This window comes from Carcharodon carcharias, chromosome 17, assembly GCF_017639515.1.
Source record: "Carcharodon carcharias isolate sCarCar2 chromosome 17, sCarCar2.pri, whole genome shotgun sequence".
Lineage (NCBI taxonomy): Eukaryota > Metazoa > Chordata > Chondrichthyes > Lamniformes > Lamnidae > Carcharodon > Carcharodon carcharias.
Genome location: NC_054483.1, coordinates 112,492,260 through 112,518,856, shown reverse-complemented (window position 1 = coordinate 112,518,856; position 26,597 = coordinate 112,492,260). Strand labels below are relative to the sequence as shown.

General features: G+C 41.7%; 1 protein-coding gene across 1 annotated transcript in view; it reads left to right on the top strand.

Moving 5' to 3' along the window:
• Nucleotides 1-1,281: 1,281 nt before the first annotated feature.
• The window catches only part of wbp1la (WW domain binding protein 1-like a), an 85,731-nt gene continuing 60,415 nt past the window's right edge, over nucleotides 1,282-26,597 (top strand). The window contains exon 1 of the mRNA XM_041209230.1: nucleotides 1,282-1,511. Coding sequence (XP_041065164.1) covers nucleotides 1,401-1,511 — 111 coding nt within the window. The 5' untranslated portion in view covers nucleotides 1,282-1,400. The remainder of the gene's footprint in view (nucleotides 1,512-26,597) is intronic.

The window sequence follows — 26,597 nt, the reverse complement described above, 5'->3', positions numbered from 1 at the left end:
TAGCGCCTTTAAAGTAATAAAACGTCCCAAGATGCTTCTTCACAGTGGCATTATAAAACAAAATATGTCACCAAGTCACCCATAAGGAGATATTAGGGCAGATGACCAAAAGCTTGGTCAAACAGGTTTTGAGAAGTGTCCTAACGTGGAGACATAGTGATGCAGAGGGGCTTAGGGAAGAAATTCCACAGAAAAGCCCATGTATGGTTACCAATGGTGGATTATTTCTACATGCAGGTTTCTAGTTTTCTTTCTGACACTGCATTGTGCATAGTGGTCTGCTGGGTCAGGGTGGACATAGGCTAAGGCATAATAATGAAAGCAAAATGCTGTGGATCCTAGAGATCTGAACTAAAATAAGGAAGTGCTGGAAAACTCAGCAGTTCTGGCAGCACCTGTGGAGAGAAACAGATTTAACGTTTGGAGTTTCGAAGAAGCGTCATCCAGGACTCAACATGTTAACTCAGTTTTCCTCCCCGCATCTGTTGCCAGACCCGCTGAGTACTTTTCCAGCGCTTTCCGTTTTATGAGCTAAGACATCTTGGCAAGACCATGTCGTTCGGCGTCCGACCAGTGGCTGCATTTGTTACTGATGCTGTCACCAAGCCCGTGCGAGATTCAGGTAATATCGGTGGAACTTAAAAAAAAGTGATCAGGTTAAATCCAAAGTGCGGCATTTTCAAGGCGAAGGTGAAATGTTGGAAGCTACTGACCTCGTTGGGACGGCTGCCGGACTTTTCACCCTCGGTTAAGGTGTGTAGTTTTTTTTTTTAAAAATGGACTTGATGGCACGCGCTGCCCAATATTGCCCATGTAACGAGACTGGAAATGACAGCGATGTGAAAGCTGGGCTAGATTCACTGCAACGTGCATGAAGGGTAAGTGCATGGTGGAAGATGGGGAGAGAGAAAGCAATGGTCAGAATTGCTTTTGCAAGCGAACCCTCCTGCGTTTGCTAAATCAGAATGCACGGATCTCACAACACGCACCATATATATATATATATATATATATAAATTAGGAACAGTGAGAAAAGGGCTGTATTCGCACAGAGAGATAAAAAAATAAACAACCATTTCTTTAGCCGGTCCCCACCCTCTCTGCAAACGCGAGATCTCTTCGCTGGCAGCCGCGTGACGCCGGGCGAGGAGCCTGAGTGGCAGGGGCGGGCGGCCAATGGGGAGCCGGGAAAGTTTTTAATTGGGGGGGGCGGGCCAATGAGGAGGAAGGGGGGAAAGGGGGGCGGGACGGGACGGGACTCTGGGGCGGCTGCAGAGTCGGTGGAACTCTCCCCGGAGCCGGGGAAGCAGCAGCAGCAGCAGTAGTAGTAACAGCAGCAACGACGGGGGAGGAGGAGGAAGGTTTGCAGGGCAGGGCTGGGCTGGGCTGTGGGGCCGGCCATGGAGCCATGGACAGCCGCTGCAAGGAGAGGCATGGACAAGATCACGCTGAAAACGATCCTCTTGCTGCCTCAGATCTTCCCTGTCAAACTGGCCGGGCTGGAAGCTCAGGTAAGCGGAAACAAAGCGCTGGCCTTTTAAATGTGTTTCCATTTAACAAGAAACCTCCCCCTCCCCTCTTCAACAGCCTCGCTACATTGTAACCACTTCAGGCCTTGGTTACATCATAATTTGTTACATTTGTATTCCTTACTGGCGTCAGTGCTGTCATTTAAGTTGGTATTTATTATATAAAATAGATATATTTTTTTTTAAATATGTGTATAATTTACGTTAGAGTTTCCTTGAGTGCACTTCTGGCTGGTTTAACATGTTTTACTGAAACGCATAATTTCAATCATAAGCAGTCAATGTTTTCACCAATCTCTCTTAATTTTCTTCTTTAAGTTTGGTTTTTGACTTGGCCCAGACAGATACCATAAAAACCATTTGGTAGTAACGTCTTATTCAGGAGGTTGTGGGCTCTCGACCACTTCAAAGGACTTGATCTTGGGCTGCCACCACTCTCCAGTGCCTTCCTCTTGGATGGTACACCCTCGAGGAGGGCTGTGTTTTGGATCAGTTGCTAAATTGAGTCTCCTTCTACCAGTCTGGTGGCACTTTGACAAAGAGCAGGGAAGTTCCACTGCAGGCCTAACTAACTTCTCTCCTTCAGTGGAGCATTTATCTCATTTGTGCTTTGTGGGATCTTCCTGTGTGCAAAATGGTTGCTACATTTCCCCCAACAAGTTGTTGACCTTGTAAAAATTATTCGTTACGTGATGTATTTTCAGCATTTTTTTGAGAGATCATTAAATCATACGAAATAGATGTAAGAGTAGGCCATTCAGCCCCTCGAGCCTGCTTCACCATTCAATAACATCATGCTGAGCAGATTGTGGCCTTAACTCCACTTTCCTGCCTGCCCCATAACGTTTGATGTTGGCTGGTGAGCTGAGGAGTGGGATTTCCAAGAGCAAACACAAACATAGTAGACCAAATGGCCTGCTTCAGTGCTTTGTGATTCCATGGTGAAATTGATTTTTTTTTCTCTCCAGTAAAAATGCTAAGTGGACTGTAATAGCAAATAGTACAGTGTCAGTTTATAAGTCGCAAATTATAGTTGGAGGAATTTATAAGAACAATCACATTAAGGCATACCCTGAGTCTGTTAGAAATGTTGAGTATGTAAAGGTGATTTTGGGCATGGGAGATTTTAATGTTTACTTTGCCCCCTGCTTCTTTGGGTGATATGACAGATATTAGCCAAAGATACTTTATGCAGTGATACTAATTTCTTTGTTTAAGGATTAATGATTGTGATTATTAGATGTTGATGACTATAAATTCCAGAATACAGTTGAGCATAATTACCTGGCTATAATGTACCTGATTATAATGGATACCTGAATAATGATACCTGACCTTGCCAGTGGATTCAGATGATCATGACAGTAAAGCTCAGGCATTCAATTATCTTTTGAGCTACATGAGAAGGTTACTGCCCTGATATCCTTTAAGTATCTTTTGTAACATTTATTTCACACCTGAAACCCAATATGTTTTTCTTTGTTTTGTTTGGTTAAGGCTGCACATGACTATAGAGGTTTGTGGTGCTTACTGTTCATCCAAGCAAAAAGCATTACTTGATAATGGTTTTCCAAAATGATATGGGGAAAGAGCAGGGAAGTGAGGTTAGAGTGGACAGCTCCAATTGAAAAGCTAGCATGTGTGATGGGCCGAATGGCAGCCTGCTCCACTGTATTTGGTTATAATTAAAGCTGTTGAAAGTCTGAACTATGCAGCAGTTGACTGGGAAACAGCACACTTGAAGATTTGTAGAAAACATTTTAGCTATATGAATCATGTTAAATGCTTTGGAGGAGGAACAGGAGAGTTTGGACCTATGGTTCTCAAACCTTATCGCCACTGGGGTTTTCCTCAGGATATGTCTGGGTGTGCTGCGTACTAATTGAAAGAGATAGCTTGCTATGATTAGTCAGCAACCGAGTTACCATTGTTTCATGAGACTACCAGAATGGTAGAAGGTGAGCCAGGTGAACCTGGGTCTTTTTTCTCAATCTGGCCATTCCTGTGTTCCTGTACATGGGGGAATAATTACTGAGTAGGGAAAGTATTGGGGTTTTCCAAGTAATAGCATAAAAACAAGAACATCATTGACAAAAAGCACGCTCCTATTATGGGTTTTTCTGTTTATTAACATGTATACATAACGATTCTGCTGTCTGATAATATTGGGAACACTAAAGCCATTGTCTTCAGTCACTGCCTCTCTTCTTAGACACCATATCTCTGCCTGACAGCTATCTGAGGTTAAATCAGGCTGTTTGCAACCTTGTTGTCATATCTGAACATGAGCTGAGCATCTGACCATATACTTGTGCCACCATTAAGACCACCTGATCCACCTCTGTAACATTGCCTGACTCTGTCCCTGCCTCAGCTCATCTACTGAAAGCCTCTTTGTTACCTCTAGAATTGACTATTCTAATATACTTCTGGCCAGCCTTCCTCATTCTGGACTCTGCAAACTTCATGTCCACGTCCTAACTTGCACCAAATCCTGATTCTACACCCCTCCACCCCAACCCCAACCACCTCTTTGCTCACTGACTACACTGGCTCCCAGTTTTCAAATCCCTTTATGGTCTCACCCTCCTTACCTTTAATCCTCTTCAATCCCGTAACCACCGGCAATTTCTGCAGCCCTCTAAAACTGGCCTCTTGTGCTTTCCCAATTATACTTGCTTCACTATTGGTGGCTATCCCTTCAGTCTCCAGGCCCCAAGCTCTGGAATTCCCACCCCACACCTCTTCAGCTCTCTAACTCGCTTTCCTCCTTCAAGACACCCCTTAAAACCTATCTCTTTGCTTTTGATCATCTGAGCTAATATCACCTTATGTGGCTCAGTATGATACTGTTTTTTAATGTTCCTGTGAAGCAGCCTGGGACATTACATTAAAGGTGCTATATAAATCCAAATTGTTATTAGCCAGTAACACATGTGAAAAGGCAAGTCACGTCTGTAAATTTTAATGTAGTTCTTTTGAGGAAGAAAAGTAAGAAAAGCTTTCATTTATATAGCTCTTTTCATCATTGCCTATTGCCCTTTGGCACTTTACAGCCAATGAAATGCAGTCGCTGTTGTAATGTAGAGAATGCAGCAGTCAATTGGCGCAGAGCAAGCTCCCACAACCAGAAATGCAGCAATTGCCAGTCTTGTTTTTGTGATGTTGATTGAGGGATAAATATTGACCAAGACACTGGAGAGGACCCCCTGCTCCTCTTGAAAGTAGTGGCATGGAATCTTTTACACCCACCTGAGGTGGCAGACAGAGCTTCAGTTTAACATCTTATCCGAAAGTCAACACCTCAGTGCGGCGTTCCCCATTGCAGCATGAGAGTGTCAACCTAGGTTTTTGTACTCGAGTCCTGGAGTGGGATTTAAACCCACAATCTTCTGACTCAGGGGCAGGAGCCAATTTAGCCACTGCTGATATAGTAATGGAATGGATCAATAGAGTTGCTGTATATATGGATTTTCAAAAGGTGTTTGACACAGTGATGTTGATTTAAAATATATACACTTAAGAAACCAGGCAGCAAATGGATAAGAAGTTGGCTGAAGGACATTAGAAAGAAAGTTCTTGTACTTATATAGCACCTTTCACAACCTCAGAATGACCCAAAGTGCTTTGTAGATATTGAAATGTGGTCCTTTTTGTATTGTAAGGCAAAGTGGCAGCCGTTTTGCACACAGCAAGGGCCCTTAAACAGCAATGAGATAGATAAATGCCCACATTGTAATGTTAGTTAAGGGATGGTTTTAGTACCAGAGGGATGTAAACAGTAATATCCCCTAGGGGCCTGTATTAAGATTTTTTTCGTTCACAATACGTATGAGGCCTGGACTAAGACACAAGAGTGCAGTATCAAAAGTTACAGAAACAACAGAATAGGGAATCTGATTTAACTGAGCAGAGAGCAGCAAGTGGCATAAAGTGGATATAGACAGATTAGTAGTTTGGATTGAGAGATGAGAAATGTGAAATTATAACTTTGGGCAGGGAACACAAGGACAGGAAATATGCATGAACTGGTACAACTTGGTAAAAGACCAGATATATTTGGATTTAGGTGCTGTAACACTTTTTAAATTGAAAGAACAAACTGCTAAAAGTTGCTCTTTTTATATGAAAAAGCAACAGTATGAGATTTAAGGCTTTATAAAAAGGCAGAGTATGAAAGCAAATGGACAGTGCTGAATCTCTACAGTTTAGACTGCAGTAAGAATATTCTGCTTTTTTTGCTTTCTTTTCCAGCCTGAGATTATGTTTCACCAAATTAATAGAGTATTTTACTAGGGGTACACTTATGTCTGAATTTAGGCAGCTTACTTTCATAAAGTTGTCAAGACCAAGGAGAGGGTACAGAAGAGTTTAATGGAGAGGCTTTAGTCACGAGGAAAGATCAGAGTAGGGGACCAACCACTAGAACAAAAGGAAATTTAGTTGAACTGTTTGAAGTTCTGTGGGGTGGGAATGTGCATAAGGTAATAAGGGAAAACTTATTTCCACTGGTTGGTGAGTCAGTAACACATTTAGACCATGAAAAAATGAAAAGGAGATGATCGGGGAAATTTTGTATGAAAAGGGAAGAGGATGAATATTTTACAGCATGCGGAAGGGGCTGGGACTTGATGGATAACTCTGAGACCCAGCTCATGCATGATGGGCTGAACGTCCCCCTACTTCTGCTGTAAAATTATGTATAGCACATGTGACTTAAGTGTCACAAAGCATGTGACATATCACAAATCATGTTTAAGTGCATTCACGGTTAAAGTAGGCAAACACAGCAGCCAATTTGCGTGCCGATTTTCCACTGGAAGCACATTTCAATCAGACAACTCACTGTATACATCAGTCTTTTGCTGTATAACTGCTACCTGTACTTAATATCTATTCCGTGTACTTGAGAATCAGTCCCAACATGACACCTCAGCTGATCCTTCAAGTAGTACAATCCACTGTCTTACCCTTGAATACAAGGTCCATGACCTCAAAGAATCCAGTAAATTGATTGGACATGGTCTTGCCTCTTCTATTTAGACCTAGTTTTGTTCACTTACTTCTCAAATGCATTCCTCCCCAGTCACAGCAAGTCTAACAGATCCATCAACGTATACTGTAAGATGCCTTGATAATATGAGGTACATCAAGTACAGTGTCAATGTTGCACATATTATTGAAATCTAAGTGGACGATCTAAGGACTTTTAACTCCACAGCACATACCTAACATTGCCGTTGGCTGGGTGTTCTCGTCATAAACACAAGCAAGTTAGAGTGGTTGGAACTCTTACATATTGATGTAAATGCCTTCAGGTTAGACGTGACGTTGGGGGGAATGCAGATTGATCTCTAGGGCTATAATTTGAATGAAATAAAACTTGTTCTAACTTAGCAATGTCTACCGGAGAAGATATATTTAAGGAAGGGGTGAAATATAAGCTGGTTTAAGGTGTGTGGGGGGAGAGAAGTGGAGGGGGGTGGTGTGGTTGTAGGGACAAACAAGCAGTGATGGAAGCAGATCATCAAAAGATGTCGCAGACAACAGAACAAAAGAACACATAGGTGTTAAAGTTGGTGATATTATCTAAACGAATGTGCTAATTAAGAATGGATGGTAGGGTGCTCAAGGTATAGCTCTAGTGGGGGTGAGGGGAGCATAAGAGATTTAAAAATATTTAAAAATAATGGAAATAGGTGGGAAAAGAAAAATCTATATAATTTATTGGAAAAAACAAAAGGAAGGGGGAAGAAACAGAAAGGGGGTGGGGATGGAGGAGGGAGCTCAAGACCTAAAGTTGTTGAATTCAATATTCAGTCCGGAAGGCTGTAAAGTGCCTAGTCGGAAGATGAGGTGTTGTTCCTCCAGTTTGCGTTGGGCTTCACTGGAACAATGCAGCAAGCCAAGGACAGACATGTGGGCAAGAGAGTAGGGTGGAGTGTTAAAATGGCAAGTGACAGGGAGGTTTGGGTCACTCTTGCGGACAGACCGCAGGTGTTCTGCAAAGCGGTCGCCCAGTTTACGTTTGGTCTCTCCAATGTAGAGGAGACCACATTGGGAGCAATGAATGCAGTAGACTAAGTTGGGGGAAATGCAAGTGAAATGCTGCTTCACTTGAAAGGAGTGTTTGGGCCCTTGGCTGGTGAGGAGAGAGGAAGTGAAGGGGCAGGTGTTACATCTTTTGCGTGGGCATGGGGTGGTGCCATAGGAGGGGGTTGAGGAGTAGGGGGTGATGGAGGAGTGGACCAGGGTGTCCTGGAGGGAACGATCCCTACGGAATGCCGACAGGAACGTCGATGCTGCCAGACCTGCTGAGTTTTTCCAGGTAATTCTGTTGTTGTTTTGGATTTCCAGCATCCGCAGTTTTTTTGTTTTTAAGATATATTTAAGGACTGGCTCTGATAGTACAAATTGTACTTGTTTTGTTTGCCATTCCACTTCCCCCTTCCATCCCCTATCTCCACACAAGAAAAATTGGATAAATTAAACCATTTCTATATGATTCTACTAACTTTTCCCAGCTTCTCTCTTGAATTTATTTATTCATGTTGGAGTACAGTTCCACAGGCAATGGCAGCGCTCAATACTTTATTAGCAAAGTGGGCCTTCTTCATAGCTGGACAGTAAGTGGCAGTAAAGTTCTTCAGTCTGACTATTACAAGTGAACCAAATACCACTACACCCTAGGTTACTGGCTGATGACCAGACATATGAATGCTCACTGATAAATCCATGAGACCTACTAACTCAACACAGAGCACACATCAACACTCAAGAAGCTCAACACCATCCAAGACAAAGCAGCCTGTTTGATTGGCATCCCACCCATCGCCTTAAACATTCATTCCCTCCACCACTGATGCACATTAGCTGCAGTGTGGTACTATCTACAAGATGCACAGCAGCAACTCATCAAGCTTCCTTTGACAGCACCTGCTAAACCTGTGACCTCTACCACTTAGATGGACAGGCTTTAGGGAGTCAAGAGGTGAGTTACTCGCTACAGAATTCCCAGCCTCTGACCTGTCCTGTAACCACAATATTTATATGGTGGTGTAGTTAAGTTTCTGGTCAGCAGTAACCCTCAAGATGTTGATAGTGGGTGAATCAGCGATGGTAATGCCATTGAATGTCATGGGGAGATGGTTGGATCCTCTCTTGTTGAAGATGATCATTGCCTGGCACTTGTACGACATGAATGTTACTTGCCACTTACAGCCCAAGCCTGAATGTTGTCCAGGTCTTGCTGCATATGGTCTCGGATTGCTTCAGTATCTGAGGAGTTGCGAATGGTACTGTACACTGTGAAATCATCAGTGAGCATCCCCACTTCTGACCTTATGATGGAGGGAAGGTCATTGATGAAGCAGCTGAAGATGGTTGGGCCTAGGACACTATTCTGAGGAACTCTTGTAGTGATGTCCAGGGACTAAGATGATTGATGTCCAACAATCATACCCATCTTCCTTTGTGCTAGATATGACTCCAACCAGTGGAGAGCTTTCCCCTGATTCCCGTTGACTTCAGTTTTGCTAGGGCTGCTTGATGCCGCACTCGGTCAAATGCTGCCTTGATGTCAAGGGCAGTCAGTAACTCTCACTTCATGAGTTCGGCTCTGGAGCCAAGTGTTCCTAAGTAGTTTAATTGTCCACCACCATTCATGACTGGATGTGGCAGGACTGCAGAGCTTAGATCTGATCTGTTGGTTGTGGGATCACTTAGGCCTGTCTCTTGCTTATCCCTTATGCTGTTTGGCCCGCAGGTCGTCCTGAGTTCTAGTTTCACCAGGTTGACACCTCATTTTTAGGTATGCCTGGTGCTGCTCCTGGCATGATGATCTACACCCATGTGGAACCAGGGTTGATCTCTTGGCTTGATGGTAGTGGTAGAATGAGGGAACTGCTGGGCTATGAGGTTACAGATTGTAGTTGAATACAATTCTTCTACTGCTGGCCCACAGCACCTCATGGATGTCCACTTCTGAGTTGTTAGATCTGTTTGAAATCTGTCCCATTTAGCACAGTGGCACACAACACGATGAAGGGTACCCTCAACATGAAGATGGGATTTTATCACCTCAGAGATGTTTACAGCACAGAAGGAGGCCATTTGGGCCATTGGTTCCGCACTGGTCAACAAAGGTCTGACTACCCTAATCCCATTTTTCAGTGCTTGCCCATAACACTGGAGGCTATGGCAATGCAAGTGAATATCTAAATACTTCTTAAAGGTTATGAGAGTTTCTGACTCAACCACCCTTTCAGGCAGTGAGTTCCAAACATCACCACCCTCTGGGTGAAAAAATTTCTCTTCAACTCCCCTCTTAGTCTTCTACCTCTTAAGTCTATGTCCCTTGTTTATTGACCACCCTATCTATGCCCCTCAATCTTATACACCTCTATCAGGTCCCCTCTGAACCTTCGCAGCTCCAAGGAAAACAAGCCCAGTCTATCCAATCTTTCCTCATAGCTCAGACTCCTACCAATACAGCCATGGACAGATTCATCTGTAACAGATTGGTGCAGACGAGTTCAAGGAGGTTTTTTTCTGCATTGGCTCTTTCACCACCTGCCACAGGCCCAGATTTGCACCATGTTCCTTAGGACTGGGCCAGCTCCGTCAGTAGTGGCGCTACTGAGCCACTGTTGGAGATGGATGTTGAAGTCCCCAACCCAGAGTACATTCTGTGCCTTTGCCACCTTCGGTGCTTCTTCCAATTGGTGTTCAACATGGAAGAGTATTGATTGATCAATTGAGGAGGAGAGTGTGATAGGTGGTAACCAGCAGGAGTTTTCTTTGCCTATGTTTGACCAGATGAGACTTCATGGGGTCCAGAGTAAATGTTGAGGACTCCCATGGCAACCCCCTCCTGTGGAGTATACCACTGAGCTGCCACCGCTAGTGGGTCTGTCCTACCAGTGGGACAAGACATGACCAGGAATGGTGATGGTGGTGTCTGGGACATTGTAAAGGATGATTCAGTCAGTGCGACTGTCAGGCTGTTGCTTGACTCGTCTGTGGGACTAAATAATCAAAAAAGAGAAAGAAAGCCAGTAATTTCATTTTGGCCTCCTGATCGCTGGACATCATCAATTTATGAGCAGCCTTAATTACCTGGGTTTTCACAGTGATTATTTGAAACATAGCCTTAAAGGAACAGATAAAGTTAGCAGCCAAACACTATAACAATAATCCAGGCTACTTGAGAGAAATGTAATGATCTAACAGTATTGACAGAGATGTTTTTACCCCATCCTGTCCTCAATAATCCTTCATGGGCACAGCATCTCCAGCAATCAAGAGGGTGGGCAGCATTTTGTAAGGAAGATGGCCAGTGAGCAACTGAACAAAATGAAGGGTCTTGACCTGACTCCCATCACTATGTGGCACCATGCAACAATGCTCCTCTGCTTTTTTTTAAATTAAGAAAAATTTATGTGCAGACCCCTTGTTTACAATGACTGAGTAAATCAAATTGTGTTTTTATTACATGGGATTCCAGAACTCTCAGTTCCTGATGTCAACATTCTGCAATTCCAGCTGTTTCTCTAAGTACAGAAGAAACTAGTTGCAGTTCTATCTAGTTTTCATTTTATTACGCTGCATGGAACATTGGGCATTTCGCAAGAATTTGAGGTTCATATCCTGTGACCCCCAAACCACCACCCCAGGAAAACAGAATACCAAGGGCTTTAGTGACGTGCAATTGTAGCTCCCTTCAAATAAGCATTCCTGAGAGAGTGATTGGTTAGATATGAACGGAACAATTTCGTAACACTTCAGATTTGTTTTCTTGTATCCAGTGAATTTGTGTGTGCTATGTGTTATCTAAACGATTCAGTTCCAACAATGGAGGCTCTGTGTACTGTACTTCCCTTGGGCTGCTCCTTGATAAGTGGCTCTATCTTGAAATGTCAACTTGAAAGTGAGATACTGCCCTTCAAAAAAAAAATTAACTAACTACGACTGCTCCTGTAGTGATGCTTGAATTTTGTTGCTGATGGAGAGATGTTAACTTGTTGCTTGGGTATACAGGTGAACCTGCCACCCATTATACAAATCCCCGATCTTAATTTGTCGGGCGCATTCTGTAACAGGCAGCTAGGTGCTGCCGGTTTTACCGCTGGTCAACATATTGATATTAAACCCCATTATTTAATATGTTGATGGTTTAGAGTTCTGTGTTTGTCTCTTTGTACTGTTCATTCAGCTGTCCGTTCATGTCATCTGTCCATAACAGCTGCTTGCTTCTATCCCCGCATTCAGAAATATCTGCACAGCAGGGATATATTAATCACAATCCCAGTAATCAGATTAGAAAGTATATGCCCTGCCTGCAACTTACTCCTCTCCGCATCATGCAGGTGCTGACTCATCGCTGGTGTAGGCAAGAATTCGTTTCTTTGGGGTAGATTGTGTGTCGTTAGGTGCTGACAAGTTCAATACAACTTCTTCAAAAAGCCTCATGAATTTCACAGTAAGGTTCAATAAAAACATTATCCCGTTTATTAAGCTAACCACCGTTAATTAACAAAAACAAAAATACCTGGAAAAACTCAGCAGGTCTGACAGCATCTGCGGAGAGAGATACAGTTAACGTTTCGAGTCCGAATGACTCTTCATCAGTTAATTAATGATTGTGGCTTAGTTTGTAACACTCTTGCCTCCGAGTCAGAAGGTTGAGGGTTTTTGTCCCTCTCCAGGATATGAGCACAAAAACCTAGGCTAACACTTCAGTGCCATATTGAGGAAGGGATTGTTAGACCATTGGAGGTGCTGTCCTTCAGATAAGATGCTAAACTGACACCCTGTTCACCCTCTTGGGGGAGGCAAATGATCCCATGGCACTCATTAAAAGAAGAACCAGAAATCTTCGCCCAGTACCTTAGCTAATCTTTATTGCTCATTCATTAATACATTGTTGCTTGTGGGAGCTTGCTGTGTGTAAATTGGCTGCCACATTTCCTACATTACAATGGAGGCTACATATCAAAAGTACTTCATTGGCTGGGTAGGGTGTTTTGGGATCTTGGAAGGCACTGTTTCCAAATTCTTTCTTTAACCATTCAGATAAAGCAAAAGAAAAGGAAAAAGTCTTGTTTGACAAAAACTCTTCTGTCATAACTTGAGAAATTGCCAGGAATAGTAACAATGAACGTTTAGAAGTGCAGGGTTAACTAATCAGCTTTCACGGGCTAAATTTTGAAACTGACCAGCTTTGGAATTACACCTGCTGGTTCTAAAGTATATCAAGTGATCAAGAGCAATGTATCCGATTTTCTAATGATACAAGGCTAAGTGGGATGTAAGCAGAGAAAAGAGAAACATACAGGTTAAGTGAGCAGATAACAAGGTGGCCAAAGAAGTATAATGTGGGTAATTGTGAGGTTATTCTTTGGCAATAGGAATGGTAAAACAAAATATTGTTTTTAAAAGGCATGAAATGTTGATGTTTAGAGATGTGGGTATACTCATACAAGGAATATTGAAAATTAGCACACGGGCACAGCAAGCAAAAATGACATGGGATTTATTGCAAGGGGATTGTAATACCACAACAAGGAAGCCTTGCTGCAGTGGTAGAGGGCTTTAGCAAGATCACATCTAAAGTATGCTACAGAACTTTAGTCTTCATATCTAAGGAAGGATAAACTGGCCTTGGAGACTAGATTGGTTCCTGGATGAGAGGGTTGACCCTATGATGAGAGGCTGAGTAAATTGGGCCTATGCTCTCTGGAGTTTAGAAGGATGAGAGGTGACCTGATTGAAACGTACAAGATTCTGGAGGGACTTCACAGGATAGCACAGAGGTTGTATTGGCTGGCTGGGGAATCTAGAACACGGGGGCACAGTCTCAGGATAAGGTGTTGATCATTTAGGACTGAGATGAGGAGAAATTTCCTCGCCCAGGCTGTGAATCTTTGGAATTGTCTACCGCAGAGGGTTAAGGATGCTCCATTATTGAAAGTATTTGGGACAGATCGATAGATTTTTGGTGTCTCAGGAATCGAGAGAGATAAGGACAGGAAGGAAAATGGAGTTGAGGCAGAAGATCAGCCCTGATCATGTTGCAAGCTCAACGGCCATATGGTCTACTCCTATTTCTTATGCTATTGTGGTGCATTCTTTCAATTGAAGGTGTGACTATTTTACTTTTTTTTAAAGAGTAGTCATAAATTTCAGGGAGTGTTTGAACACCCTTCACAACACCACCTTTGGGTTATAGTTCCATGGCTGCCAAGCTAAATCTCTCAAACCTACACTCTTGCATGAGTTTGCATGTCAGCAGGCTATGTTATCATAAGGGGAATTACAACTGAATTCAATCCTACGCTCTCCTGTCATCCCACTTGCACGTTTTCCAGTCAGAGCCACTGAATGATGACCGCGAGTGAGACCCCAAATTGTGAGCTGTTCTTTGTAATGTTCAAACTTTTTCCCACACTCCAAAATCATAACTCAGACATTTGTTTTAAAAGTTTTTAGATGTTTTGTCGACCCTTTGTGAATGCATAATCAAGAATTAGCCTTTAATGGCTCTTACTGAGAACAGCTTTTGGGTTTCCCCACGCTTGCCATGCTCAGCTATTCTTTGAAAAAAGTCAAACCTGTTTCCTCCATACTTTATAGAGACCTGTTCAGTGCAAATTTTCAGAGCTTGCATTATTGATGCAGTTATGTGAGGCACATAAAAATCACAGCTTTGAAGGAGACTACTGTGCATATCTCCAGCACTAACTCAATTGGAACAATCTACTCCAACCCTTTTCCTGTATCCCTTTTTATATTTCTTTTCAAATCCAATTTTATTTTAAATTAAGGTATAGGCAGTCTCAATAGCTAGTTGCAGTTCAACATTCCATGTCCCAATAACATTCACTGTGGAATTTTTTAACACTTAACTTTCATCTTCATTCTTCTAAGGGTAATTCTCAGTGAATTCTTTCTTCTCCCAACCCCCAATCTGTTGATTTCACTATTTACCCTCTTGAACTTTTAAGTTCTTAATGCAGAATGAAAGGCATGGGCTAAGTTATTATGGTCTCCATCGATTTCTGTAAAGCACAGTATTAGACTAATTCATTTGAAATTTTTGTGGAAATTGGCTTGTTACAGATAAGAGAAATAGGATGAATATTGTATATGTCAACATGAATAAGATATTTGATAAGTGTCATGCAAGAGGCTTGTTATAATGTAGCTACATATAATTGATTTAAGGGACTATATCAAGAAACTAATAAAGATCTTGTATTTACATGGAGCCTTTCACATTTTCAGTACATCCAAAAGCACCTCTCGGTGAATAAAGTATTTACCAATTGAAATCATAGTTGTAATGTGAGCAAATGCAGCAGCCACTTTATGCACAGCAAGTCCCACAAGCAGCAATGAGATTACTGACCAGATAATCTGTTTTAATGATGCTGGTTGAGGGTTAATTGTTGGTGAGGACACCGGGAGGATTCCTGTCTTTGAAATAGTGTTATGGAATCTGTTATGTACACCTGAGAGGGCAGATGGGGCCTCCGTTTACCTTCTCATCCAAAAGATGGCACTTCTGACAGTGCAGCACTTCTTAGTGTCGTAGAGTTTACAGCATGGCCCATCGTGTCCACGCCAGTCATCAAGCCCCTATCTACTCCAACCCCATTTTCCAGCACTTGGCCCGTAGTCTTGTCTGCTTTGGCGTTTCAAATGTTCATCTAAATACTCCTTAAATGTTGTGAGGGTTCCAGCCTCTGCCACCTTTTCAGGCAGTGTGTTCCAGATACCACCCCCCCCCCCACCCCGACCCCGGTGAAAAAAATTTTCCTCAAATCCCCTCTAAACCTCCTGTCTCTTACCTTAAATCTATGCCCCCTGGTTATTGACCCATTCACTTAAGGGAAAAGTTTCTTCCTATCTACCTTTCTTCCCATCTCTTTTTCTTCAGTAATCTGTGAAGTGTTAACCTAGTGCTTTAGTATCTGGAAAGTAGTGGGGGAGGGTGGTGCTTTCTCACTATGAGTTGGAGAGATCTGAGACAATTCTTCAACTTTGTAGCTTCAAAACATGATTGAAGTAGTAACTTTGTATTTTATTGTTCCTTCCTATGTGGCTTGTTTGATTTACATATTAAGCAGTTTGTATGGTGTACCAGAATGTTTGGTACAGGGAAACAGAAATGCACAAAATGTCTTGTCCTCAAAAGCCATTAATGGAGCTCTAAATCAGTTTTCCTCACCACTATGTGGTTCAGTTTTTATTTATTGCAAGTTTTCAGAGCACCTGGTTTCACTGGATTTTCTTTGATGTGCTTTCACTGTCACTTCACCCCAAATGGTATCAGCATCACCCAGCAGTATGTTGGGAAATAATGCTGACATTTGGCAGTTTTACAAGGGGTGGGTGAGGGAGTTGGGCAGATCACCTCTTAATAAGGGTTGACATTTCGAGTCCTCATGACCCTTCAACAGAACCCTTCTGTTGAAGGGTCATGAGGACGTGACATTTCGAGTCCTCATGACCCTTCAACAGAACCCTTCTGTTGAAGGGTCATGATGTCTCGAAATGTCAACTCTTTTCTTCTCCGCCGATGCTGCCAGACCTGCTGAGTTTTTCCAGGTAATTCTGTTTTTCTTTTGGATTTCCAGCATTTGCAGTTTTTTGTTTTTATCTCTTCCTTAATAAGATCTAACCGTTTTTAAAGGACTAAATTCTAATTGGGAAAAAAAAAATCTGTTGGGAAATGCAATTGAAGCCATTGGTGTCTGTTGTCAAGCATATCCATGAACCCCACTTGAGGGTAAAGCTGCATTTGTAATGAGCTACAAACAAACTAGGTGATTATAATGATCAAAATTACTGGGAATGTTTGGACTAATTTGAAGGCAAACAAACATGGATGTAATATACAGAACTAGTTTAAAGTTTATTACTGGGTGGACTGCAAGACTGGGACAGTGGATGAGAAGCTTTTCTGTGTGGGAGAATTTTACTGAGCAAACTTTTCTTTAGCTACTGTACTTTACCATCATGACCAAGAGTCAGCTTCCAGACGCTTATAACTCTCCTGTGAACCAGTACCTGCAGCTCTTTGTATGTCATGAGCGAAGTAGTACCATTAGACTAGGAATTATTCTTTAAAAATAGATCATCACACCAGATACCATATGCAATGCTTATCATGTCTCCTGTTTATACTCTGCACATACAACACTATCAGGCCTTCATGTTCAGGCTAAAATGGATAGGCGGATTTATTTGCAAGCAAGATAATTATACAGAAGTGGATACTAATGGTAGTGCAATACTTGGCTTTCACACGCGATTCAGAACAAGAAGAACCTACAATCTTCACAGTTTGTTCATTTCAGCAGCTTTTGACTGAGCTTAGGAAGGATATTAAATGAGAGTGAACTTGCACCAAGCTCCTGTTGGCCTCCTCTCACGGTTCAGACTGTGTGAAGAAGGGAACTGGGGACCATGGGGCTCTACAATTTTGTTGTCTTTTCTTGTATACTTGAGTGGACTCAATTGTTGATCAAATTAAAGCTTTGCAATAGGCAATTGAAATATGAGCCATTTCTACCACTAATATGTAAGCAGCGATCTCTGGCTGTCTGTTTGCTTTTGGTACCTGACTCCTCATCAAACAAAGGTCCTCTGGTGGCATAGTCATTTGAAATGAAATGCTTAACCTGTAAGCCTGCACTTTTTTGACAGGCAGCATTCTTTCAGAATGGCATGACCCGAAACCTGAAAATAAAATGACCCATTCAGATCTTGGAAACTAAGCATGTGCACTGGGATAATACCTTGACTGGATGTCGGGAATACCAGGTGATGTCCAAAACTCTGCTGCCAGTATCCTAACCTGCACCAAGTCCCAAACGCTGATTACACCTGTGCTCACTGAACTACATTGGCACCCAGACGAAAGAGCCTTAATTTTAAAATTTTCATCCTTGTTTTTGAATCCCTGTATTAGTCTTACCCCTTTCTGTCTCTACACTCCCTGATAACTCTGAGATCTCTGCGCTCCTTCAATTTTAGTCTCATGCACGTCCCTGATTTTCATCAATCCACCATTGGCGGCCATGCCTCAAGTTGTATAGACCCTAAGCTCTCAAATTTCCTCCCTAAATCTCTCCCTTAAGACACTCCTTACAATCTAGCTCTTTGACCAGGCATTTAATCACCACCTGTCTTAATGACTCTTTACGTGGTTCTGCATCAAATTTTGCTGCAACTGTGACGGCCGTGGGGTGTTTTATTACATTAAAGATGCAATATAAATACTAGTTGTTGATGTATATCTTTTCAAAACTGTTTCATATTTTCTGATACCTTTTATTCACCTGTTACCGCACTTAATTTGACTCTGTCCCTTTGAATGCAATAAATGTAGTTCACAGATTTCATCGTGTGATTGAAACTGTATGCTACTTGTTATTTAAGAATCAAAACAATATGGACCCACAACAGACCTATGTAGACCTACATTCATGCAACCCAAACACACTAACCCCCCCCATCACTTGACTGAATCCTATTTATTTACTAATCAGGAGCTAGCTAACTCAAAATTAATTGCCCTGATCTTCAGGAACTTTATAAAATATTTTCTGAAATTTCAAGTACAGTAAACAATGTCCTCTGGATGGTTCTCACCTGATAATTTAACTGAAGTGAAATGTAATTTACAGCTAACTGCACGCAAGAGTCTCACACAAAGCCAAGGGATTACCAAGGATTATCTAAGAAGACAATCCTGCGAACTGAAACAGTAACCTGTTCAGGAGTCAAGCGTTCTGCTTTAGTTGCTTTATTGTTGTTCTAGAAGTTGCATACTTGACATTGGTTAAATTATATCGCAGTAGCTAAACGATGAACAATTTGTTGTGTTGCAACAACTGTTACATAGAAAATCTTGCATTTATATATCACCTTTTCACAACCTCAGGATGCCCCAAAACATTTTATAGCCAATTAAGTACTTTTGAAGTATAAATAGAAAATGCTGGAAAAACTCAGCAGGCCAAGAGAGAGAAGCAGAATTATCGTTTCGGGTCCGATCTTTCTCATCAGAACTGGAAAACGTTGCGGAAGTATAACAGATTTGAACCCAGTACAGTACAAATTTGGTGGAGGAAGAACGAAAAGGAAGGTCTGTGGTAGGTTGGAAGGTAATTTAATGGACAACAGAAACATTACTACCACCACCCGGTGTCCAAAAAAAAAAAAATGGGAGCAGTGGCTATGATTTGAGATTGTTGAACTTGATTTCGAGTCTGGATGGTTGTAAAGTTCCTAATTGAAAGACGAGGTACTTCTGAAGTGTAGTTACTGTTGCAATGTAGGAAACGCAGTAGCCAATTTCACGTGGAGCAAGCTCCCACAAACAATGACCAGATAATCTGTTTCAGTGAAGCTAGTTGAAGTATAACTGCTGGACAGGACAGTAGAAATTTTAGAATCATAGAATGGTTACAGCACAGGAGGTGGCGATTTGGTCCATTGTGTTTGTGCCAGCTGTTTGCAAGAACAACTCAGCAAGGACAACTCCCTCACCCTCTTCCCCGTTGCACTGCAATTTTTTACTCTTCAGGTCCTTATCCAGTTTACAGTTCTTGGAATTACAACACTTTAAAGTTTTGATATTTTCTACAATTTCCCCCCCCCCCCACACACCCATCCCTCCGGAAGGTGCCAAATTATCACAATGATTCCCCACTAGCAAGCAGTCCAAGTGCCATTCTGTAAATGTGGTTGTGGGTGTCAAGTCCAAGCATTCAATGTTGGTCGTTTGTGGCCAGCTGTAGGGCAAATGGTTTCATTATGGAGGACACAGTTGAGTCTGGACCCACTTTTGCCCAGCCTTTGCACTAGCTGGCTTCCCAGAATAGGAGCAGGTGGATGACACTGATTTTATTTGTGTACTCTCCCCCTACTCACAGTAAGAGGTTGTGGTGGAAGAATCAGTCCAGGCTGGTCTTTTGGTTCAAGCCGGTTTATTTTCAAGCCAGCTCCTCCGTGCTACTGACTTCCTAGTAGCTTCCACACAGTGTTCCCCAGCTGTATCTTTTTATTCTATTTAGATGGGATAATCAATGCCCATCACCTAACTAACTAACTAACAATTTAACGTTTAACTAACAATTGTCTTTAACAAGGTGAATTGCCATATTGACATCCCTATCCCTAGCTGCTAAACCCAATTAGTTTGCCCCATCTCTTGTTGCTGGCGAATGAGATCAATGCAGATTCGGAATCATATCTGTCACCCTCTACTGTGTAGCTTGGTATAACCAAACACTACATTTGCCATCTGATTGGGTAAGCTTTTTCCTTTTCCATAATGCATTACTTCTCCAGCTTCCTGTATTTTTTTTTAAATATTTTTTTTTTAACCAGAAGCCAAATATATTTAAGATAAAAGCAAAATACCGTGAATGCTGGAAATCTGAAACAAAAACAGAAAATGCTGGGAAAAGCTCAGCAGGTCTAACTGCATCTGTGGAGAGAAAGACAGAGTTAATGTTTCGAGGCCGTATGACTCGAAGCTCTGAAGAAGAGTCATACGGACTTGAAACGTTAGCTGTTACAGCTATCCACAGATGCTTTAGACCTGCTGAGGTTTTCCAGCATTTTCTGTTTTTGTGTGCTAAATATAACTTAAGTTGTCCTTCAGGATATGAACACTTAATTGAATATCTTCCAGCTTGGTATGAAGCAGGTTTCTTTGTTTCTGGAAGAAGAAAACCATCCAAAGGAGTTTCAATTTTCAAATCACATGTAGTAGTGAATCGTCATCTGTTCCCTCTGTGGGCTAGTGGAGGAGCCAAACAAGGATTCAAATTTCTTGCTGCCTTGGGAGGAAAATAATTGATTGCATGTAGAAAATTTGAATGTTGTTCCTAAGTAGAACAGATGTATCATGAAATATTGAGGTTACTGATACTGTTATGTTAGAAATGCTGTACTTTTTCTTCATTTCTTAGAACTTTTCTTAGGCTACAAGTAATCCAACTCCTGGGTCAAGGCTGTTGAAATAAGTAGGAATAAACTAAACTGTTGCCTGCTGTCATGGAAATGAACATGGGCTCCAAGAGATTTATCATTTATAAGAAAAAAAAGTTTCATATATTAACTCTAGGTGCCTTTTTTGCTAAGACTCTCCACTCAAAACATTAATCTGTCTTTTCTCTCTTCAGATGTTTTAAGATTTGCTATGTATATCCAATGCTCTCTCTTGTGATTTCAGATTTGTAGTACATTTTTAACTGTGCATGTGTGTGTTTCATGTGTATGTGTTGCGTTTCTACTCTCCTCACCTGAAATGCTACCTCGTACTGGTATTTATTTGTACAGCTGTTTACAACCTTTTGGGACCTTGGCATGACCATTCTTTGTCTGAACCTAAGCATTTGAGTGTTGGTCATTTTTGGCTACAAGAAATAAAGAACTTGGCATTCGTGTGGCATCTTCAACACCCTCAGCCAATCCCAAACTATTTAGTATTAAGTAAATTTGAAGTGCAATCTGTGCTGCAATATAGGCAAGTGTCGCAGCCAATTTGTTCACAAAATTCCAATAATAACAATGAGATAATGACCAGATCTGTTTTAGTGATGCTGGTTGAGGGATAAATATTAGTCATGTCATTTGGAGAATTTGATTTCTCCTCTTCATATAGCAATATGGTATATTTTACTTCCACCTGAGGGAATACATGGGACCTCAGTTTAAGATCTCACCTGAAAGAAAGCATCTCTGACAGTGCAGCTTTCCCTCTGTACTACACTGACCGAGTCAGCGACGATACTATGCTCAAGTGTCCTGAGTGGGACCTGGGTTCACAACCCAGACTGAGAGATATGAGTGCTACCAATTGAGCTATGGCTGACACCTAGGTTTCCCAGTTGAGTCCTGATCGAATGCCCACTAGTTTATTGCGGGTTGATGCAGAGAGAGAACCCTGTTTAGTTTCTGTATCCACCAAAGCAAACCCTAGTAAGCCAAGATCAAGTGTAGTATTTCAGCACTTAGTAATTGCGAGCTGTCAACAGCATATACTAGAGATCAATTCCCAGACTACCTGGTCAGTAAGATCCCATGCTGCTATTACCCTGGGTCTCATAGGGTGCATTTACCTTAGTCTTTGTGGTTACAAATGGTGCATTTGCTGGCTGAGATAGTTTTGGAAGTCATTTTAGGATTTTGACTAATAGTTACAACATTGCAAACTGTAATGTATGTAACAAGACCAAACGTGGTGCAGTCATCAGTTTGTTAGCGATACTCCATCTGATCTTTGGCATGGTTCATTTAAAAAATAATCACACCATTCTATTTCTTTCCAGCATGTTGGCGTCTTGTGCTAGTCACTGGGGCCACTCCCTAGAGGTGTCTATGTAAAAATTATTATAAGCGAGGGATCTCATTTAGGAGGCTCAGACACTTTGCCATTACCTATTCCTGTCATCAAAGCTTTAATTAGGTTTAATTGACAGGTTAAATATTAATACCTAAATTTAAGTGATAATCAGCACTTGTTTACTGAAAAAAGATACAGGCGCCGAGTGTCATTCTGGTTTATGGAAGTGCCGTTTTAGTTTGTCTCCTGTGGCATTGCTTTTAGTGAGATAGAGGAAATACTGTTGAAAGTGTTATGGGTATTATTAGCAGAGACCTGTAAAACATTCCTGGTCAAATTAGTATCATTACTGCAAGAGTACTACTTTAAATACAGGATTTCTAGTTATTCTTTCACCAAAGGCTTAACAGAATCATCAAAACTTGTCACTCTGGAAAGCGTAACATAACACCATCCATGTGTAACACCAGGCTGAGGAATGTAAATACCAATTTTGTCAGGATTCTGACCTTACAACATGATTATAGTTGTAGAATATGGAAGTTTAATTGGTAACTGTTTTCTCCTGAGTTAAAAAGGCAGATTTACTTAAGATGGACTTAATCTAGGAATAAATGCTCCCTTTCCTTGAAATCTGCCTGCTTTAACTTTAACATCTAACATTGAAGAAAACAGCTTTTTTGCCAATCTTGTTCCATGACAAAGTCCTCACTTAGGATTAAAGTTTCGTTGCAACGTTATAACTGCTCTTTCCTTGAGTCTAGATTTGTGTAGTGGCATACCCATTGGAGTTAAACTGTAAAACTCTGGAGGGTATCGACTGTTATCATCGTTTTCGCCTATCGAATCATTGCTGAGGAATTCTTTTAATTCGCCTAACAGATTTTCTAAAACGTTTTCATTCAAAACTAGTGAATCTTCGTTTTTAGCACAAAAACAAGGTTTCTGAGAACAGGTTGGGTCCAATAAACATACATGCTATTTTGCCGCACTTAACCATTTCATCCCCTTCCTCCCATGCCTCTCATGCCATCCCCATCTCATTCCTTCCATCCCTCCCATCAACCCCACCTCAGCCCATCTTTCATGGAAACAATCTTTCCAGCCATGGTCACTTTATTAATAAAAACAAAAAAACTGCAGATGCTGGAAATCCAAAACAAAAACAGAATTACCTGGAAAAACTCAGCAGGTCTGGCAGCATCGGCGGAGAAGAAAAGAGTTGACGTTTCGAGTCCTCATGACCCTTCGACAGAACTTGAGTTCGAGTCCAGGAAAGAGCTGAAATATAAGCTGGTTTAAGGTGTGTGTGTGGGGGGCAGAGAGATAGAGAGAGAGGTGGAGGGGGGGTGGTGTGGTTGTAGGGACAAACAAGCAGTGATAGAAGCAGATCATCAAAAGATGTCAACGACAATAGTACAATAGAACACATAGGTGTTAAAGTTAAAGTTGGTGATATTATCTAAACGAATGTGCTAATTAAGAATGGATGGTAGGGCACTCAAGGTATAGCTCTAGTGGGGGTTTTTTTTTTAATTTTTTTTTATAATGGAAATAGATGGGAAAAGGAAAATCTTTATAATTTATTGGAAAAAAAAAGGAAGGGGGAAACAGAAAGGGGGTGGGGATGGGGGAGGGAGCTCACGACCTAAAGTTGTTGAATTCAATATTCAGTCCGGAAGGCTGTAAAGTCCCTAGTCGGAAGATGAGGTGTTGTTCCTCCAGTTTGCGTTGGGCTTCACTGGAACAATGCAGCAACCCCATTAGAGCTATACCTTGAGTACCCTACCATCCATTCTTAATTAGCACATTCGTTTAGATAATATCACCAACTTTAACTTTAACACCTATGTGTTCTATTGTACTATTGTCGTTGACATCTTTTGATGATCTGCTTCTATCACTGCTTGTTTGTCCCTACAACCACACCGCCCCCACCTCTCTCTCTCTCTCTATCTCTCCGCCCTCCACACACACACCTTAAACCAGCTTATATTTCAACTTTTTCTTGGACTCGAACTCAAGTTCTGTCGAAGGGTCATGAGGACTCGAAACGTCAACTCTTTTCTTCTCCGCCGATGCTGCCAGAGCTGCTGAGTTTTTCCAGGTAATTCTGTTTATGGTCACTTTATTGTTGGGCTGTTTTTGTTCTCCACCAACAGACCCCCTCACCCTGCGGCCACTGCCAGCCATTGGCAGCCACACATGTATCACGTTCTTCAGGCCTCCATGCGCCAGACACTGCCCACCAAATCAACCCATCAACAGATGCCCCATAAACTGACCAATCAAAATAGCCCAGACGGACAAAAACTGAGTATTGTTATTGATGGTGTAATGCATTAATTTTTTTTTTAAAGTTGCTTTCCTTACCTTTATCTTATACCATCCATAACTCATCAATTCTGGTTTGCTCCTGCTCTTCAATGAGCCGCTCAACAAAGCATGACAGGAAATAAGATGATAAGAAATAGGAGCAGGAGTAGGCCATATCACCCATCACCCCTGCTCTGCCATTTGATAAGATCACGGATGGTTTTAATTCTGCTTATCTGCCTGTGCCCCATAGCCCTTAACTCCCTTGACGGTCAAAAGTGTGTCTAACTTAGAGATAAAAACAAAAAACTGTGGATGCTGGAAATCCAAAACAAGAACAGAATTACCTCGAAAAAGTCAGCAGGTCTGACAGCATCGGCGGAGAAGAGCATAGTTGACGTTTCGAGTCCTCATGACCCTTCAACAGAACTAAGTAAAAATAGGAGAGGGGTGAAATATCAGCTAATTTAAGGTGGGGGGGGGTGTTGTAGGGACAAGCAAGCAGTGATAGGAGCAGATAATCAAAAGATGTCACAGACAAAAGAACAAAGAGGTGTTGAAGGTGGTGATATTATTTAAAAGAATGTACTAATTAAGAATGGATAGCAGGACATGCAAGGAAGAGATAGCCCTAGTGGGGGTGGTGTCTATCCTTGGCCTGCTGCATCGTTCCAGTGAAGCTCAACGCAAACTGGAGGAACAGCACCTCATCTTCCGACTAGGAACTTTACAGCTTTCCAGACTGAATTTTGAGTTCAACAACTTTAGATCTTGAACTCCCTCCTCCATTCCCACCCCCTTTCCATTTCTTCCCCCTCCCTTTTGTTTTTTCCAATAATTTATATAGATTTTTCTTTTCCCACCTATTTCCATTATTTTTAAATCTATACCTTTTATCCCCTTTTAGTCTTATTTCACCCCACCCCCACTAGAGCTATCTGTACCTTGCATGTCCTGCTATCCATTCTTAATTAGCACATTCTTTTAGATAATATCACCACCTTCAACACCTCTTTGTTCTTTTTTCTGTGACATCTTTTGATTATCTGCTCCTATCACTGCTTGTTTGTCCCTACAACTACACCCCCTCCCCCACTTCTCTCCCCATCCCCCCACCTTAAACCAGCTTATATTTCACCCCTCTCCTATTTTTACTTAGTTCTGTTGAAGGGTCATGCGGACTCGAAACGTCAACTTTGTTCTTCTCCGGCAATACTGCCAGATCTGCTGAGTTTTCCCAAGTATTTCTGTTTTTGTTTTGTGTCTAACTTAGCTTTGAATACATTCAAAGACTCAGCCACCACTGCTGCCTGGAAGAGAATTCCAAAGACTTGCTACCCTTTTAGAGAAGAAATTCATCCTCATCACTCTCTTAATTGGGAGACTCCTTGTTTTTAAACTGTGCCCCCAGTTCTAGATTCCCCCACAAGAGGAAATATCTATAAATATGATGCTTCGAAGAAGTGCGTGCTGTGTGTAAAACTTTAAATGTATTACATAGATAATTACTGTCAGCTTAGAAACAGGAGTAGGATATTCAGTCTGTCAAGCCTGTTCCTCCATTTCGTTAGATCATGGCAGATTTGCACCTCAACTCCATTTACTGGCCTTTTCTCCATATCCTTTGATACCCCTACCCAGCAAAATCTCTCCATCTTGGTCATGAGTATTTCTTATTGACACAGCATTCTCTCCCTCCTGGGGGAGAGAGGCCAGATTCCACAATCCTCAGTGTGATTAAAGTCTTTCCTGATTTCACTCTAAAATGACCCACCCATCAAATCCCTTTATCATCTTGAATACCTCAATGAGATCACTGCACAACCTTCTAAACTGTAACTCAACAAAGTCAACTTGCACTTATGTAGTGTCTTTAACGTAGTAAAACGTCCCAAAGTGCATTGTAACAGTGTTATCAGACCAAATTTGACAGCGAGCCACATGAAATATAAAGGAACCTGAAATTTGTAAACTCAAGAGCAACAGACTTGTATAGTGAGTAACTAGAGAAGGATATTAATGTGTGTAGTTTCAGGGGGCACAGGGTAACAAGAGGGTAAGCAGATGCTGATAATTTCCATCAAACAGAACAGGCTTCTTCAAAGTAGTTTACATTTTGGCCGCATTTATCTTGCTTTTTTTAAAAAGTGGTAAGATTGTACAACCACAGGAGTTAATTCATCCATAAACACTCATCATTTTTATGATCATTTTCATCAGACAATTGAGAACTCGGCTGAATTCAGTGACCTCGGTCTGCTGAGCATGATGGTTAAGGCAAAAGTGACTACAGCCAGGCAGAAATGCAGTATATTGCAACTGTGCCAAGTTGTGCACATTTCTCATAGTCAGCAGTGCTACCGTTTCATAAGTGCTGAGTGGATAGT